Below are 16,853 nucleotides of genomic sequence, written 5' to 3' on the forward strand. Positions count from 1 at the left end.
CTTAAAAGAAATGACTCAAAAGAGGCACTAAGTTAAATATCCTTTTCTAAAGAGTTAGAAAGTGACTGAAGGACGATTATCAAAAATGCTCCAAAAAACAAAACATACGCTTGTTTATTACACGGAAGAAGAGAAAGTAAAAGTTACATTTAATATTTTAGCTTTACATTCATTCAAATTTTATAAACATTCATTACATGTTCTATAAAGTTTTATGGTCACTCACCTTTCCTATTTAACAATAAACTAATAGCTTGGAAAAGCATTTTTTGCATAAAAGAAAAGAAAAAAGAAAAAAAGGAAAGAAAAGAAAAAAGTCTCCAAAGAAGGCAAAGCGTTAGGCTTTCTCTTCCACTTACAAATCCTGATGTAGCTGTTGATGTCACATTACTGGTATGATTTGCCGAAACTCCTCCATCTGAATCTATTTTATTTAGAGCTTCAATTATACCGCCAATTGAGTCTAAAAAAAAGAATAAATAACAATAATAATGCTTTTTTCCATCAACAGACGAATGGATAAAGATGTGGTACATATATACAATAGAATATTACTCAGTCATAAAAAAAGAATGAAATAATGCCATTTGCAGTGACATGGATGGACCTAGAGATTGTCATACTGAGTGAAGTCAGAAGGAGAAAGACAAATATCTATGATATCACTTATATGTGGAATCTAAAAAAAATAGTACAAATGAACTTATTTACGTAACAGAAACAGAGTTATAGATGTAGAAAACATACTTATGGTTACCAAGTGAGAGGGAGACAGGGAGGGATAAATTGGGAGACTGGGATTGACATATACACACTACTATATATAAAATAGATAACTAATAAGAACCTACTGTATAGCACAGGGAACTCTACTCAATACTCTATAATGACCTATATGGGAAAAGAATCTAAAAAACAGTGGATATATGTATACGTATAACGGATTCACTTTGCTATACAGCAGGAACTAACACAACATTGTAAATCAACTATACTCCAATAAAAATTAATTAAAAGAAAAATCAGTCCCACTAGGGTGTGGGAAGAGCATTTGCATATGTGAAATATCTAGCCAGTTATTTTACAGTGCTATTGAAATAGTGACCCACAGGACAAACTTCCAGATTTTTCCTATATAGTTGAACTATATTTCATTTGTACTGAAAAAAAATTTAAATCATGAATGATTCAAGTCCATCAACTTCAGGATAAGTAAGGATGAACGAATTGAATTTTCTCTTTAGGATCACTGGAATTTAAATAAGACAGAGTGCTTTGGTAAACCTATTACATAAAGATCATAAAAGCATCATCTTTCAAATATCCTAAAGAGCTAATATTCTCCTGGTGAAATCCAAATAAATGTAAGCTATTTCCAAAAAAGAAAAAAAAAAGCTTTTGTTACAGACATGACTAAGAAAAGCTACAATGCTTTAGACGATCATTCCTATAACATCCAGCAAGCCTGCTGCAGAACCTTCGCGGGCATTCATGAACTGACTGCATGATGTCAGGCTATTGCAAGAAAAAATCATGAAAGGCTCTGAATAGACCAAAGATAACTGGATGTTTCCAACATACTCTCCCCACGTTATGATTCCAAAGAGGCTCTGAGCTTTGCAAAGTCTTTGAGTGGTTTTACAACTCTGTAAAGTCAGATCCTTGTCCACAGATGTGCAATTTCCATCTGGTGGAGGGACAACTAATTTTCCTTCTCTCCCACCATCACCCCTCCTCCAGGATGTAACAATGTCAAGATTACCCCCCAGGTCTCTGTACAGGTAACTGCTCAGAAAATATTACTGAAAATTCTTCCAGAGAAAACCACCGTTATGACCAGTGACTACGGACAGAATTCAGAAGCTGCTATTCTGGGGTCTAAAAGGTTAATAAAGGAGATTCACGGAGTATCCACATATGCCATAAGGTTCCAAAAGCTCTGGGACCTTTCTAACAAACCTTAGATATGCGGGCCTCCTTCTAAACTCAGACAAAAACTATAACTAAACTACAGAATGTGAGATGACCAGGGCTCTCTGCCATTCCTGGTGACACGAGGTAGGTTTCTTGCCTACCAATCTTCCTCTTACCACCCCATTTAGGCTGCTGCCTAGATGGGAGGCTATTTAACTGAAAGTAACCTCGGTACAGGCCGGCGGTACTGCACTCAAAGACAGACCACCTGAGTTAACTCTTGGCTCAAACACTGAGAAAGCTTGGGCCACTTACTCAGCTTTTCTGGGATTTAGTTCCATCATCTGTAAAATGAGAATGATGAAATGGGTGCTTGGAAAGTCGTGATTCTACAGAAAGTGTAACATTTTTTTTCTAACTGTACTTCAAATACTAGGGGTATCTTTTCATTTATAACTATATAATTCATTGTTAGCTTTTTCTTTATATTAGTCTAATACTTCTAAGGCAATAAAATGGAATTCTGACCTCAGAGAAGAGTTTTTAAGACACTTCTTCCTTTTTCCTTTTCCTAATTTTCATTGATAGGTGACTGCTATTCGGAGACTAAATTTATCTCAAATATCAAAAAAAAGAATACAGAAAATGCTACCGCTAATGACATAACAATCATGTTATCCTCTGATTGAGAAAAGTACAATGAATATTTCAGTGAGTGTACCAGCAGACGGGAAAGTAACATTGGGATTAAAAAAAAAAAAAGAACAGTCATTTTTCAGATATATTCTTCTATCAAACATTAAATATAATACTAGGAAGGGAAAAACAGATTTTTCTATAAAATAATCCTGATTCATGATCCTTCCCAGAAAGGTCCTTTAAATTTCATATATTATATACATATGTGAGTTATACTAGAAAAAATAATGTGACTTTTATTGGCCATCTCTTCCTGTGGCATATCATAGATGATTCAATAATTCAAGGTAACAAGCATTTACTAAATCCTTTCTATGAGTTCAACACTATACTAGCACCAAATACAAAAGGACATACAAGATACATTCTCTGCCTCCAAAGGAACTTATTATGCAGCTAAGAAACCACACACTTATGAAACAAAAGCAGTGGAAAGCAGTCATGATTAGACGCTCAAGTTGTAAGAGTTCAGCTAAGAAAGAGATCTTCTGAAGCCCAGAATATCTGGGGAGGTTTTGTTGAACATCTGGGGCTTGAGTTTTTCTAAAGAAGCACCGAGATTAGCAGAGGTGATAAAAGGAATAAGAGGCATCTTAGAAAGGCAGAGAAACAGTAGCAAAGACAAAGTGCTAAAACAAAGCAAAATCTATTCACTAGAGAGAAAAGACCTAAGCCTAAATAATATAAGACTTAACTAAACTTTTGGGAAAATAAGGAAAAATCAGGTCAGATAAGGAGCATGTGATTAGATAAGGCAAGACTTTGAAACCAACCACCAGATGGGGAATAGATGCATTGAGCACAAATGGGTAAACACCTCCTACCGTCCTCTCAATCACACATATACCAAAAAATCAGGATCATAAGAAAACTGAAAAACTGACAGTGGGAGTAACATACATACCTTAAATTGGAGAGTTCTAATACCTACTGGAGCAGAAAATGTGCTCTAGATGATTTGAGCATCTAAGTTATCACAATTAAGAAGACAATTCCATAAGAGAAGAGAATGCTTTGTTGCCTCTGATTCTCCAACCAGGACTGAACTGACTTGGGACTCTTTACCTTGAATTCTCTGAGGCTTGGTGGCATTATCAAAGTCACAGATCTTCGTCCAGTTAGCCTTCACCGCCTCAGGAGTCATTGGCTGAGTCCTCTGTCTTACAATGGCTCCAAGGGTCCGCTCCCATCGTACTGGTTATAGAAACAAAACTAAGATACTTAACACACAGTTTAAGAGCGAGACAGAAAGCAGAATTCATGAGTCCCCTGAATTTTTTTTTTTTAACTTCAAGAAAAATGGAATTTGGATAAAAGATTCTAACTTCTAAAGATTTTTACTACAAATGTTTTTTTAAAAGAATAACAAACCCATTAGGATGTCAAATTTCTTTTTCTAATATTTGAAGCTGAAGGGAAAACCTCTCCCTCCTCTGACTATGCCAGATACTACTAAAGGTAAGATGAAATGCTGAATCAGAAAGTTAAATTATATATAATCACACCAAAAGACTGTCTTCATCACCACAGATCACTTAGATAATACACTTTAAGGTAACAGAACAGAATAGGGCTTTGTTGAATAGCAAACTGAAAACTAGTGGTGATAACAGGCCAAAGACTCCAGATAATCAAATTAATATATCAGACAACCCCACATAATTCTCCCGTTTCCTCCCTTTGCTCTTCCTCCTTGTCCATGGGAAGTCAACTAGATTGCCCAGATTCACAAAAATCATCATTGCTGCATAAGTTCCATGAAGATAATTTTTAACATTGTGTCTTTTTTAAAAAGCCTGAGGAATAAACAGAACCTTATTTAAACAGAATGGTCAGACTTTGATGATTACTAAATTGAAGATTTGTCCTGGGGAATGACAGAAGCTTCTAGAGGTTTCTTATTGATAATGTCCCATATACAGCTTTTATTGCAACAACTGATCTTCCTTTCTTAAAAGATGTCATAAGACACTTAAAAATGTTTGAATAAGTTACTTCATAACTTAGAGAACAGTCATTAATAATATTCTACAATATGTTGTAACAATGTCATCCAGTAATGGCAGCCTTTTAAATAATTCAATTAATTTTGATACCAGCATCCAACTGAAAACTTGAATTGGGATATTGGAATGTTCACAATTTTTTTTAAACACCATAAAGTAATTATCCAATCTGGAGCTCACAATGTTTAAGAACTGGGGAAAAAGAGGACTTAAGCCAGATGAATTTACTGTTGGGCTGAAGGAGAATAATTTCTATAGATCAGCTGCAATTTCTCTTCTAGAAAGCTGTCCAGTGTGATTCCCCACTGTCTCCTTCTGATGTCTCATGCTCCAAGGAAGAAAAGAATCACTGAGAGAATTGGAGAACTTGCCTAGGACAGAGCTCTTCCCATCTTCAAAAAACGCCCTCCCTTCCACTCACTACTCTGCTGAACAAGCATGTGGGGTGCCGGAGACATGGGAAGACACACATCAATATAAAGAGAGACTGTGCTGTCTGAAAAAACAGCCAGTTCTGAATAGGACAGGACAAATATTGAATAAGCACTGCTAATAGGAAAAAAACTGAAAAGATCCTTGAAAATACCACAGGCCTGCAGGACAACTTCCATGTTTTAGAAGACCTGTTGCTATTACAATGTTTGAGTTTGATTATGCGTGCACTAAATCCAATGGTTCGGCATTTGACAAGGTCTTTACCCAGCTCTACCTGGATATGCAGGTTTAAAGATATGGAAATAATGTATGGCAAACCAAAAACCAAAAGAGACTTACATTTTCCAATCCATCCTGCTCCAACCTACCAAAAAGAGGAGGAAGAAGTTATACCATCTAATGTGAAATTACTAATAGAATTTTCATGAAATTAACAAAACAGGCAGCTATCTTTTTACCAGTATCCGAATGCTAGATGACAATGGATGAAAATAATGCAGCTCTACAAAACTCCGTTGGCCGGCATGACTTTGCACTATTCATGTTATCAGAGTAGAAAAATAAAGCAACACAATATAGCAGAAATGCATGTAGTAGAAAAGCATGACTTTGCACAGAAACCAAGGTGCGATACCAGTTCTTCTACAGACTATCTGTCTGATTCCTGGTCAAATAGTTTGACTTCCCTAAACTCAAGATTCCCCTTATATAAAATCAGGATAATAATACACTCTTCTTGAAGTAACCATGAAGGTTAAACAATATAAATACCAAATTTGCCCAGCACATCACTTGAAATACATGTCCTTCTAGAAAGACTAAATGAATCAAAAAAAATAAAAAGCAAAGAAAAATAAAGCCAGGATTTGACTTAATGAACTACATATACTCATTTTAATGAAACACCTTTATATAGAAATATGGCAAATGACCAAATACATTAATCACCGTACAGAAAGATGGTATTTTTTCTAGAAGCCATTCAAGGAAATCCTCAGAAGAAAATGTCTGATGTAAGAAAATCTGTTTGTCATATCTTCAAACACCACAACTACAGTGTTCCACATGCATATAACAGAAGAAACTGTACCAGCAGACAGCACACTTCTCAGTGGCTCTACGCTCAAGGGTATGGCTTTTTAATCACTCATTCCTTTACATATATTAACAGGACAATCGGCCTTGATGCTGTCAGAGTAGTTAAAGTGGCAGTGGTACTGATAACAGGCAAGAAAAATATCATCTTTTATCATATTTGGGGAGTGAAGCAACAAGCTGCAAACTCCTCGCAGGTGCTAGAAACGACAGCTCCAGTCGATCCAAAAAATCTCTATCTGCCACTCTAGATATCTATCAAAACTTGGCAAACAAAGTGTCAATTTACATTCAAGGTTTAAGTCAGGATATTACACACCGCTCTTACTGTATTTTGCACTCAATCTCACACAGCAAATGTCCCTTACTAAAACTGTTCACAGTATAGTAAAATAAAAGAACAACATACAAAACTTCATCTACAGCATTATCCTAGTTATCTGTGCATGTCTGGGTATGTGTGTAAATTGTATACCTAAAATAAAAAGACTACTCGTGTAAAATGCACATCTAATAAAAGACTGGAAAAGAATATCCATAAAAATATTAATAGGAGTTATCTCTCGATAGTGGTAATGTGGGTGATTTTTATTTTCCTCTATAAACTCCCCTATATATTTGAAGTTTTCTACAAAAAGCATATATTATTTTTGGTCACAGAATTAATAACAAATATAAATGTAAAAGACAAAGAATTTTTGTTTAATTCCTTAATGAGATAAAAGACAGGCAGACCAAATTTGGAGCTCCACACGGCTTGATATTATTAAATTTCTCTTCTGTAAATCTAGAGTTGTAAAGTTCTTGCCACCTCTAATTTTCCACAATTCACAATCAACGACTGTGATTAAGAAAGCAGAGGTGCCTATCTCTGCATAGACAGGTGTAGACTGTTTCTCATTTACTAAACAGCTTTTTATTCAAATAAATCAGGCTAATATATCATTCACTTCAAACTGAGCCAGGTAATTTTGCTACCAAGAAATATCTTTGGATGTCATGTATTCTGCATGCAACAGGTTTATTATTATATTACCACAGAGAATCAAATAAAGGAGGGTGGTCTAAAATATAACACTTTATGCTAGAAAAGAAAAAAGAGATCAAACTCAAATGAGGACCAAAAAATATATAAATCAGCATAAGGAAATCTAAAGGGACTTTGATTATAGAGTGAAAACTGAACCTCACTGGATGGTAGGATTATGTGTGGTTTTTATTTTTATAGCAAACTTGTAAAGCTTTGCGATAGGGAAACATAGCAAAGTTTATTTTTAAAGTTAATACAGATAATAAGTTGTGTTTACTGATCTATCATACCCAGACTGAATTCCTGCTATACTGATATAATAGTTAAAATTGAGGGGTGACTGCTAGGTATGCTAAGAGTTTAAAAATATGATCTCCAGTTCTCACAACAAAACCCCAAGAAAACTAAAACTCAGGGAGGTTAATCTGTACAATATTCCAGCGAGCCAGCAATTACCAGAGCAAGAAATCAAAACCTGGCCTGGCTGACTTTAAACCATCACCTCTGTCCCTTCACTTTACTACTCAGCATCTCTAACCAAATGAGACTTTCTGTATCTGACTAAACACATCAAACCAGCCAGTCACATTTTCATTTGACAAGAATATCAGAAATGAAGAACTAGGGAAGAACAATTTACAAAGTTGCTGTTACTTTCTCAAAAAAGGACATTAGTCATACTTGTTCCTTAATTATAACATATACATAATATTAAAAAATATACAAGTGATACCAACTGATGCAGATTTTTACAAATGTGAACAACTGGAAAATACTAATTTTTGAATCAGTTTTTATATTTAATTACACAAATATTGCTTTGGGAGAAAGTGCAAAGGTGCAGAATACCTCAAACAAGCCACCATTTTCCTCACAACTCTCATGGCAAAGCCAGAGGACCAGGGGTGCCACGTAATCTGGCTTCAGAGCTTCCAGAAGATCTGAAATAAATAGCCAAAAAAAGAAAAAAAATCTATCAATAAGAATATATACATATTCAATCAATCATTTTACTTTCTGAAAATTCCTCACTTATAAAATTATAGGTTCAGAGACTTTTTAAATAAATAAGAAAAAAATTAGATAAACATAAATAATTAGTATTAACATCCAAGGCTTTTAGAAGAATCTTTTCATCCCAATGGATATATTCAGGCTTCTAACATACAAGGCATCAGATATACCTTTCCAAGATGGGTAACATACTGTTTAGAAGACAAGTTAAAGCTGCCTTGGCAAAGACTGGTGAGCAAAGGCATACATAGCATAATGAACTTAGGTACCATTCATTCCCAAAACTATTTTGCTCTCCCAGAAGCTAGAAAACTACAAAACAGCCTTGACAACTGTAATGGCAGTAAGATGATGGAAAATGGACCTTGCAACCGTGACTGATGAGTCACAAAGTGTTAAGAAATATTTTCCTGCTGCATACCTTCTGTGAGCAACTTAACAGAGCAGAAAGGTACTACACAAGGAGCATGAACACCTAGATTTTACTGCTGGCCCTGCCATGTAGGCAATTTAGGGCATTGAGCACAGCGCTCAACTCTCTTGGACGTGTGTCTGCATCTGTAAGATGGTAATTAAAATGCGTTACCTGCCTATTCTACTAAGTTGTTGCAAGGCTCAAAGGAGACACGATTTGTAAATACATCTTATAATCTTTAAAGAATCAAATAAATGTAAATTTTAACTGTGAAGGGACAAAATACAGTTTTATATTTTAAAGTGACAAAGATGACATTTACAGTTCCTGTAAATTAAAGAGCAGCTCTAAGAACCTTTCACTTTACAGTATTCCTGACCCCAGAAACTGTGAGATAATATATACTTGTTGTTTTAATCCACAAAATTTGAAGTAATTTATTACACAGCAGTAAATAACTAATACAGCTTGGGAAGTTAGTTCATGGGTATTCATCCTAAGATTATGTTTCATTTCATGTAAGAAACATGTAAGTCACATACATGACTTTCCATTTTTCAAATATATTTCAAAGGGGGAAATGAAATTGCAAATATCTCCCCACATTACTCATAACACCTGGTTCTTTAACAAATAATTCCTTTGACAGCCTGTAAGTTAATATTTCAGAGGAAAAGAGGAAAAATGCTGAGGCAAAATAAATTTTCGGCTTTTTCTAAACTATAAAAAAGTAATAAATACCAAAATTTAAAATAACAGGAATTCAGAATCTGAAGGGCTTTTAAAAATGATCTGTAACAACTCTCTTCCTTTACAGAAGAGAAAGCAGGTCCAGAAACTTAAATTATTTGTCTAAAGTAGATCTTATTCTCCAAACATCTTTCACTAGGGTTTGGTGGGCATAAAAGATACTACATTAAACAGTGACCTAACATCTCTAGAGGTCAAAATTAATGGAAGCTACATTCCCAAAGGAAAGCAAATTTAAAAGCTCAAGTTTTCAATATTTTCTTGGAAACTTGCTGCTTCCCCAAGAAAGTCTACAGCCAATGGCAAAAAGTGACTAAGGTAGGAGTCTAGCACAGAAATGATACGCATAAAATTCTAAATAGTGGTTACCTCTTGGCATGAAGCAGAGGAACAGAATAGAAGGTATAAAGTTAGATGCAAGTAATGTTCCAATTCTTGGGTTGAGCAGTGAGTTCATGACTATGCATTACATTTTGATGCTTTACTTCTTGCCAGTAACCTACACTGTTGTGCATATATGTAGCATTATACTTAAATAATCCAGTTCTTTAACAAGAATTCCTTCAATAAGATATGAGAGTATAAAGAGTTTTTAAAATAAGGGACTTTTTTAAATGGCCCTGTTGACAAAAGAAAAGGAAAAAAAAAATTAGATCTCAGGTACAAATAGCTGTTCTACACTAAAGCAAACTGGTTAGGCACAGCTCTTAGGAAAAGCTAGCAAGTACATACTTGGTATTACAAATCCCAAGTTCTAAAATGAATGTTAGCTCAAACGTGGAAAGTAAAATGGTATTGTGAATAAGCATTTGTATGCCATGAAGCAGCTAATTCTAAAGTAATTTCACTCATCAATTGTTTTGTACTGTTTCACAGAAACTACTTTTAAAGTATTATAGATATTTTCTTTTTAGAAATATGTTAAAACCAGGAGTATCAAAAACCATACAGTTTTCCACCAGTCAAGTATTCTATTTCTTATATAACTAAATAAATAAGCATTGGCTCTCAATCATACATTTAAATTTTTAAATTTAAAACTTTATATTTCATGTTTTCAAAGAACAAAGTTGGAAGACTCACATTACCTGATTTCAAGACTTACTATAGGGCTTCCCTGGTGGCGCAGTGGTTGAGAGTCTGCCTGCTAATGCAGGGGACACGGGTTCGAGCCCTGGTCTGGGAAGATCCCACATGCCGCGGAGCGGCTGGGCCCGTGAGCCACAGCTGCTGAGCCTGCGCGTCTGGAGCCTGTGCCCCGCAACGGGAGGGGCCGCGATAGTGAAAGGCCCGCGCACCGCGATGAAGAGCGGTCCCCGCACCACAATGAAGAGTGGCCCCCGCTTGCCGCAACTGGAGAAAGCCCTCGCACGAACCGAAGACCCAACACAGCCAAAAATAAAAATAAATAAATAAATAAAGTAGGGGAAAAAAAAAATTATAAAAAAAAAAAAAAAAAAAAAGACTTACTATAAAACTACAGTAATCAAAACATCATGGTATTGGTAAAAGGACAGGCCCAGAGATCAATACAACAGAACAGACAATCCAGAAATAGACCCACACATACCTACGTGGTCAACTGATTTTCCACAAAAGTGCAAAGGCAATCCAAATCAAGAATGAGGAATAGTCTTCAGGACAAATGAACTCGCAGTTTCTTCAACAAATAATTGGCACTTTTTCAAAAAGGAGAATGAACTATCATATGTTAAATAAAACTTAAGAGATACAGTAACAAAACGACTGTGAACCTTGTTTAGATCATTGTGGAATAAACTAACTCTAAAACGATATTTTTTAGATAACGAGGAAGTTTTCATATAAATTTGGTATTAGACAATGTTAATGAATTATTTTATTTGGTGTGATATTGGTATTGTGGTTATAATGTCCATATCTGTTAGAGACACATTTCCAAGTATTTATTAGGTGAAATGCAACATCTAAGATTTGCTTTGAAATGTTACAGAGAAAAAGGGAGAGGGTAATAAAATAAATAAATCAATAAGACAAAATCATTTTGAAATATGCCCAGAGCATTCTGTTCTCCTTAACAAAGGCCTATCCTCAAGGGAAGCTACCAGAGCCTTATTTGACCTAAGGGAAGAGCAATTAGACTAGTGGAACCCCTCTAGCCTTCCTGTCTCAAATAAGGGGAGAAAAAAAAAAAAGGCTAAAAAACTCTACTGAAGCTCAGAGTCCAGAGACTTTGACCTGCTAAAAAACTTGCGGATTTAATCATAAGATTATAGAACACTTCCCCTCGCCATAATTTACAGCCACTTCAACAGGCCTCCAGTATAACAACAGTGGATTACAACTGAGAGAGCTGCAAACACAAAGAGTACCTAGGGAAACCCAAAGACAACAGGGGACACAAAAACAACGACAAAGAGGAAAATGTAGCCTCTGACACCAACAGCTACAGCAACCAATGAACGCAACCTAACTCCTAGCCAGATAAACATGAAACCTCACAATAAAGCTCTGTATACCACACTTTCTACTACCCCAATACATCATGTTCAGTTTTCAACAAAAATTTCAAGGCATGCTAAAAGACAAGAAAAGTACAGGCTGAGGAGACAAAGCAAGCCTCAGAACCAGCTTGAAATATAGCAGAGATTTTGGAATTTTCAAACTAGGAGTTTAAAATAACTGTGATTAACATGCTAATGACATGCCTAGCTAATTTGTGAAGCATATGTTAGGTTATAAAAGAATCATGTCCAATTTTTGATCACTTTCATTCTAAAGCAAGAGTCAGCAAACAACAGCTGAGAATTAAGAATGGTTTTTACATTTTTTTAAGAGTGGTCTAAAAAAAGAAAAAGAAGATAATGTGTCAGAAACAGTACGTGGTCCATAAAGCCTAAAATACTTACCATCTGGCCCTTTACCAAAAAAGTTTGCCAACCCCTGCTCTAAAGTAAAATCACATTTATAAACTGATCATATTCTCAGGGTTACAATTAGATTGTTTATTTCATCACTATGTCTCCCCTAAGTCACAAAGCACCACAACTGAATGTGTCAAATGACTTATTTCTTATTATTTATGCACTATAATTTTTTTTTAAAAAAGAAGTACTGGAGATAGTTAATCAGCAAACTTCACAAGAGCTATAACCACAGCTCTCTTAGAATTTCTGACACAATGGGAGACTTTTTACTTGCAGCCATGCTGAAATAGTTCCAAAATACAACCTATCAATGCTTTTCCTTAAAAGAAATGACTCAAAAGAGGCACTAAGTTAAATATCCTTTTCTAAAGAGTTAGAAAGTGACTGAAGGACAATTATCAAAAATGCTCCAAAAAACAAAAAAAAACACTTGTTTATTACACTGAAGAAGAGAAAGTAAAAGTTACATTTAATATTTTAGCTTTATGTTCATTCAAATTTTATAAACATTCAGTACATGTTCTATAAAATTTTATGGTCACTCACCTTTCCTATTTAACAATAAATTAATAGCTTGGAAAAGCATTTTTTGCATAAAAGAAAAGAAAAAAGAAAAAAAGGAAAGAAAAGAAAAAAAGTCTCCAGAGAAGGCAAAGCGTTAGGCTTTCTCTTCCACTTACAAATCCTGATGTAGCTGTTGATGTCACATTACTGGTATGATTTGCCGAAACTCCTCCATCTGAATCTATTTTATTTAGAGCTTCAATTATACCGCCAATTGATTCTAAAAAAAGGAATAAATAACAATAATAATGCTTTTTTCCATCAACAGACGAATGGATAAAGATGTGCTACATATATACAATAGAATATTACTCAGCCATAAAAAAAGAATGAAATAATGCCATTTGCAGTGACATGGATGGACCTAGAGATTGTCATACTGAGTGAAGTTAAGTCAGAAGGAGAAAGACAAATATCTATGATATCACTTATATGTAGAATCTAAAAAAATGGTACAAATGAACTTATTTACATAACAGAAACAGAGTTATAGATGTAGAAAACTTATGGTTACCAAGTGAGAGGGAGACAGGGAGGGATAAATTGGGAGACTGCGATTGACATATACACACTACTATATATAAAATAGATAACTAATAAGAACCTACTGTATAGCACAGGGAACTCTACTCAATACTCTATAATGACCTATATGGGAAAAGAATCTAAAAAACAGTGGATATATGTATACGTATAATGGATTCACTTTGCTATACAGCAGGAACTAACACAACATTGTAAATCAACTATACTCCAATAAAAATTAATTAAAAGAAAAATCAGTCCCACTAGGGTGTGGGAAGAGCATTTGCATATGTGAAATATCTAGCCAGTTATTTTACAGTGCTATTGAAATAGTGACCCACAGGACAAACTTCCAGATTTTTCCTATATAGTTGAACTATATTTCATTTGTACTGAAAAAAAATTTAAATCATGAATGATTCAAGTCCATCAACTTCAGGATAAATAAGGATGAACGAACTGAATTTTCTCTTTAGGATCACTGGAATTTAAATAAGACAGAGTGCTTTGGTAAACCTATTACATAAAGATCATAAAAGCATCATCTTTCAAATATCCTAAAGAGCTAATATTCTCCTGGTGAAATCCAAATAAATGTAAGCTATTTCCAAAAAAAAAAAAAAAAAAAGCTTTTGTTACAGACGTGACTAAGAAAAGCTACAATGCTTTAGACAATCATTCCTATAACATCCAGCAAGCCTGCTGCAGAACCTTCGCTGGCATTCATGAACTGACTGTATGATGTCAGGCTATTGCAGGAAAAAATCGTGAGACTCTGAACAGACCAAAGATAACTGGGTGTTTCCAACATACTCTCCCCACGTTATGATTCCAAAGAGGCTCTGAGCTTTGCAGTCTTTGAGTGATTTTTACAACTCTGTAAAGTCGGATCCTTGTCCACAGATGTGCAATTTCCATCTGGTGGAGGGACAACTAATTTTCCTTCTCTCCCCACCATCACCCCTCCTCCAGGATGCAACAATGTCAAGATTACCCCCCAGGTCTCTGTACAGGTAACTTGCTCAGAAAATATTACTGAAAATTCTTCCAGAGAAAACCACCATTATGACCAGCGACTATGGACAGAATTCAGAAGCTGCTATTCTGGGGTCTGAAAGGTTAATAAAGGAGATTCACAGAGTATCCACATATGCCATAAGGTTCCAAAAGCTCTGGGACCTTTCTAACAAACCTCCTTCTAAACTCAGACAAAAACTATAACTAAACTACAGAATGTGAGATGACCAGGGCTCTCTGCCATTCCTGGTGACACTAGGTAGGTTTCTTGCCTACCAATCCTCCTCTTACCACCCCATTTAGGCTGCTGCCTAGATGGGAGGCTATTTAACTGAAAGTAACCTCGGTACAGGCTGGTGGTACTGCACTCAAAGACAGACCACCGGAGTTAACTCTTGGCTCAAACACTGAGAAAGCTTGGGCCACTTACTCAGCTTTTCTGGGATTTAGTTCCATCATCTGTAAAATGAGAATGATGAAATGGGTGCTTGGAAAGTCGTGATTCTACAGAAAGTGTAACATTTTTTTTCTAACTGTACTTCAAATACTAGGGGTATCTTTTCATTTATAACTATATAATTCATTGTTAGCTTTTTCTTTATATTAGTCTAATACTTTTAAGGCAATAAAATGGAATTCTGACCTCAGAGAAGAGTTTTTAAGATACTTCTTCCTTTTTCCTTTTCCTAATTTTCATTGATAGGTGACTGCTATTCGGAGACTAAATTTATCTCAAATATCTAAAAAAAGAATACAGAAAATGCTACCGCTAATGACATAACAATCATGTTATCCTCTGATTGAGAAAAGTACAATGAATATTTCAGTGAGTGTACCAGCAGACGGGAAAGTAACATTGGGATTAAAAAAAAAAAAGAACAGTCATTTTTCAGATATATTCTTCTATCAAACATTAAATATAATACTAGGAAGGGAAAAAAAGATTTTTCTATAAAATAATCCTGATTCATGATCCTTCCCAGAAAGGTCCTTTAAATTTCATATACTATATACATATGTGAGTTACAATAGAAAAAATAATGTGACTTTTATTGGCCATCTCTTCCTGTGGCATATCATAGATGATTCAATAATTCAAGGTAACAAGCATTTACTAAATCCTTTCTATGAGTTCAGCACTATACTAGCACCAAATATAAAAGGACATACAAGATACATTCTCTGCCTCCAAAGGAACTTACTATGCAGCTAAGAAACCACACACTTATGAAACAAAAGCAGTGGAAAGCAGTCATGATTAGACGCTCAAGTTGTAAGAGTTCAGCTAAGAAAGAGATCTTCTGAAGCCCAGAATATCTGGGGAGTTTTGTTGAACATCTGGGGCTTGAGTTTTTCTAAAGAAGCACCGAGATTAGCAGAGGTGATAAAAGGAATAAGAGGCATCTTAGAAAGGCAGAGAAACAGTAGCAAAGACAAAGTGCTAAAACAAAGCAAAATCTATTCACTAGAGAGAAAAGACCTAAGCCTAAATAATATAAGACTTAAATAAACTTTTGGGGAAATAAGGAAAAATCAGGTCAGATAAGGAGCATGTGATTAGATAAGGCAAGACTTTGAAACCAACCACCAGATGGGGAATAGATGCATTGAGCACAAATGGGTAAACACCTCCTACCATCCTCTCCATCACACATATACCAAAAAATCAGGATCATAAGAAAACTGAAAAACTGACAGTGGGAGTAACATACATACCTTAAATTGGAGAGTTCTAATACCTACTGGAGCAGAAAATGTGCTCTAGATGATTTGAGCATCTAAGTTATCACAATTAAGAAGACAATTCCATAAGAGAAGAGAATGCTTTGTTGCCTCTGATTCCCCAACCAGGACTGAACTGACTTGGGACTCTTTACCTTGAATTCTCTGAGGCTTGGTGGCATTATCAAAGTCACAGATCTTCGTCCAGTTAGCCTTCACCGCCTCAGGAGTCATTGGCTGAGTCCTCTGTCTTACAATGGCTCCAAGGGTCCGCTCCCATCGTACTGGTTATAGAAACAAAACTAAGATACTGAACACACAGTTTAACAGCGAGACAGAAAGCAGAATTCATGAGTCCCCTGAATTTTTTTTTTTAACTTCAAGAAAAATGGAATTTGGAAAAAAGATTCTAACTTCGAAAGATTTTTACTACAAATTTTTTTTAAAAGAATAACAAACCCATTAGGATGTCAAATTTCTTTTTCTAATATTTGAAGCTGAAGGGAAAACCTCTCCCTCCTCTGACTATGCCAGATACTACTAAAGGTAGGATGAAATGCTGAATCAGAAAGTTAAATTATATATAATCACACCAAAAGACTGTCTTCATCACCACAGATCACTTAGATAATACACTTTAAGGTAACAGAACAGAATAGAGCTTTGTTGAATAGCAAACTGAAAACTAGTGGTGATAACAGGCCAAAGACTCCAGATAATCAAATTAATATATCAGACAACCCCACATAGTTCTCCCGTTT

General features: G+C 35.2%; 1 protein-coding gene across 1 annotated transcript in view; it reads right to left on the bottom strand.

Annotated features, from left to right (window-relative positions):
* Positions 1–16,853, bottom strand: part of LOC130707137 (peroxisomal multifunctional enzyme type 2-like) — a 75,796-nt gene that overhangs the window by 40,378 nt on the left and 18,565 nt on the right. Inside the window, exons 9-11 of the mRNA XM_057540368.1 lie at positions 5,394–5,418; positions 3,679–3,807; positions 356–463 (exon numbers count right to left, since the gene is read on the bottom strand). Coding sequence (XP_057396351.1) covers positions 356–463; positions 3,679–3,807; positions 5,394–5,418 — 262 coding nt within the window. The remainder of the gene's footprint in view (positions 1–355; positions 464–3,678; positions 3,808–5,393; positions 5,419–16,853) is intronic.

This window comes from Balaenoptera acutorostrata, chromosome 2 (assembly GCF_949987535.1).
Source record: "Balaenoptera acutorostrata chromosome 2, mBalAcu1.1, whole genome shotgun sequence".
In the NCBI taxonomy this organism is placed as follows: domain Eukaryota; kingdom Metazoa; phylum Chordata; class Mammalia; order Artiodactyla; family Balaenopteridae; genus Balaenoptera; species Balaenoptera acutorostrata.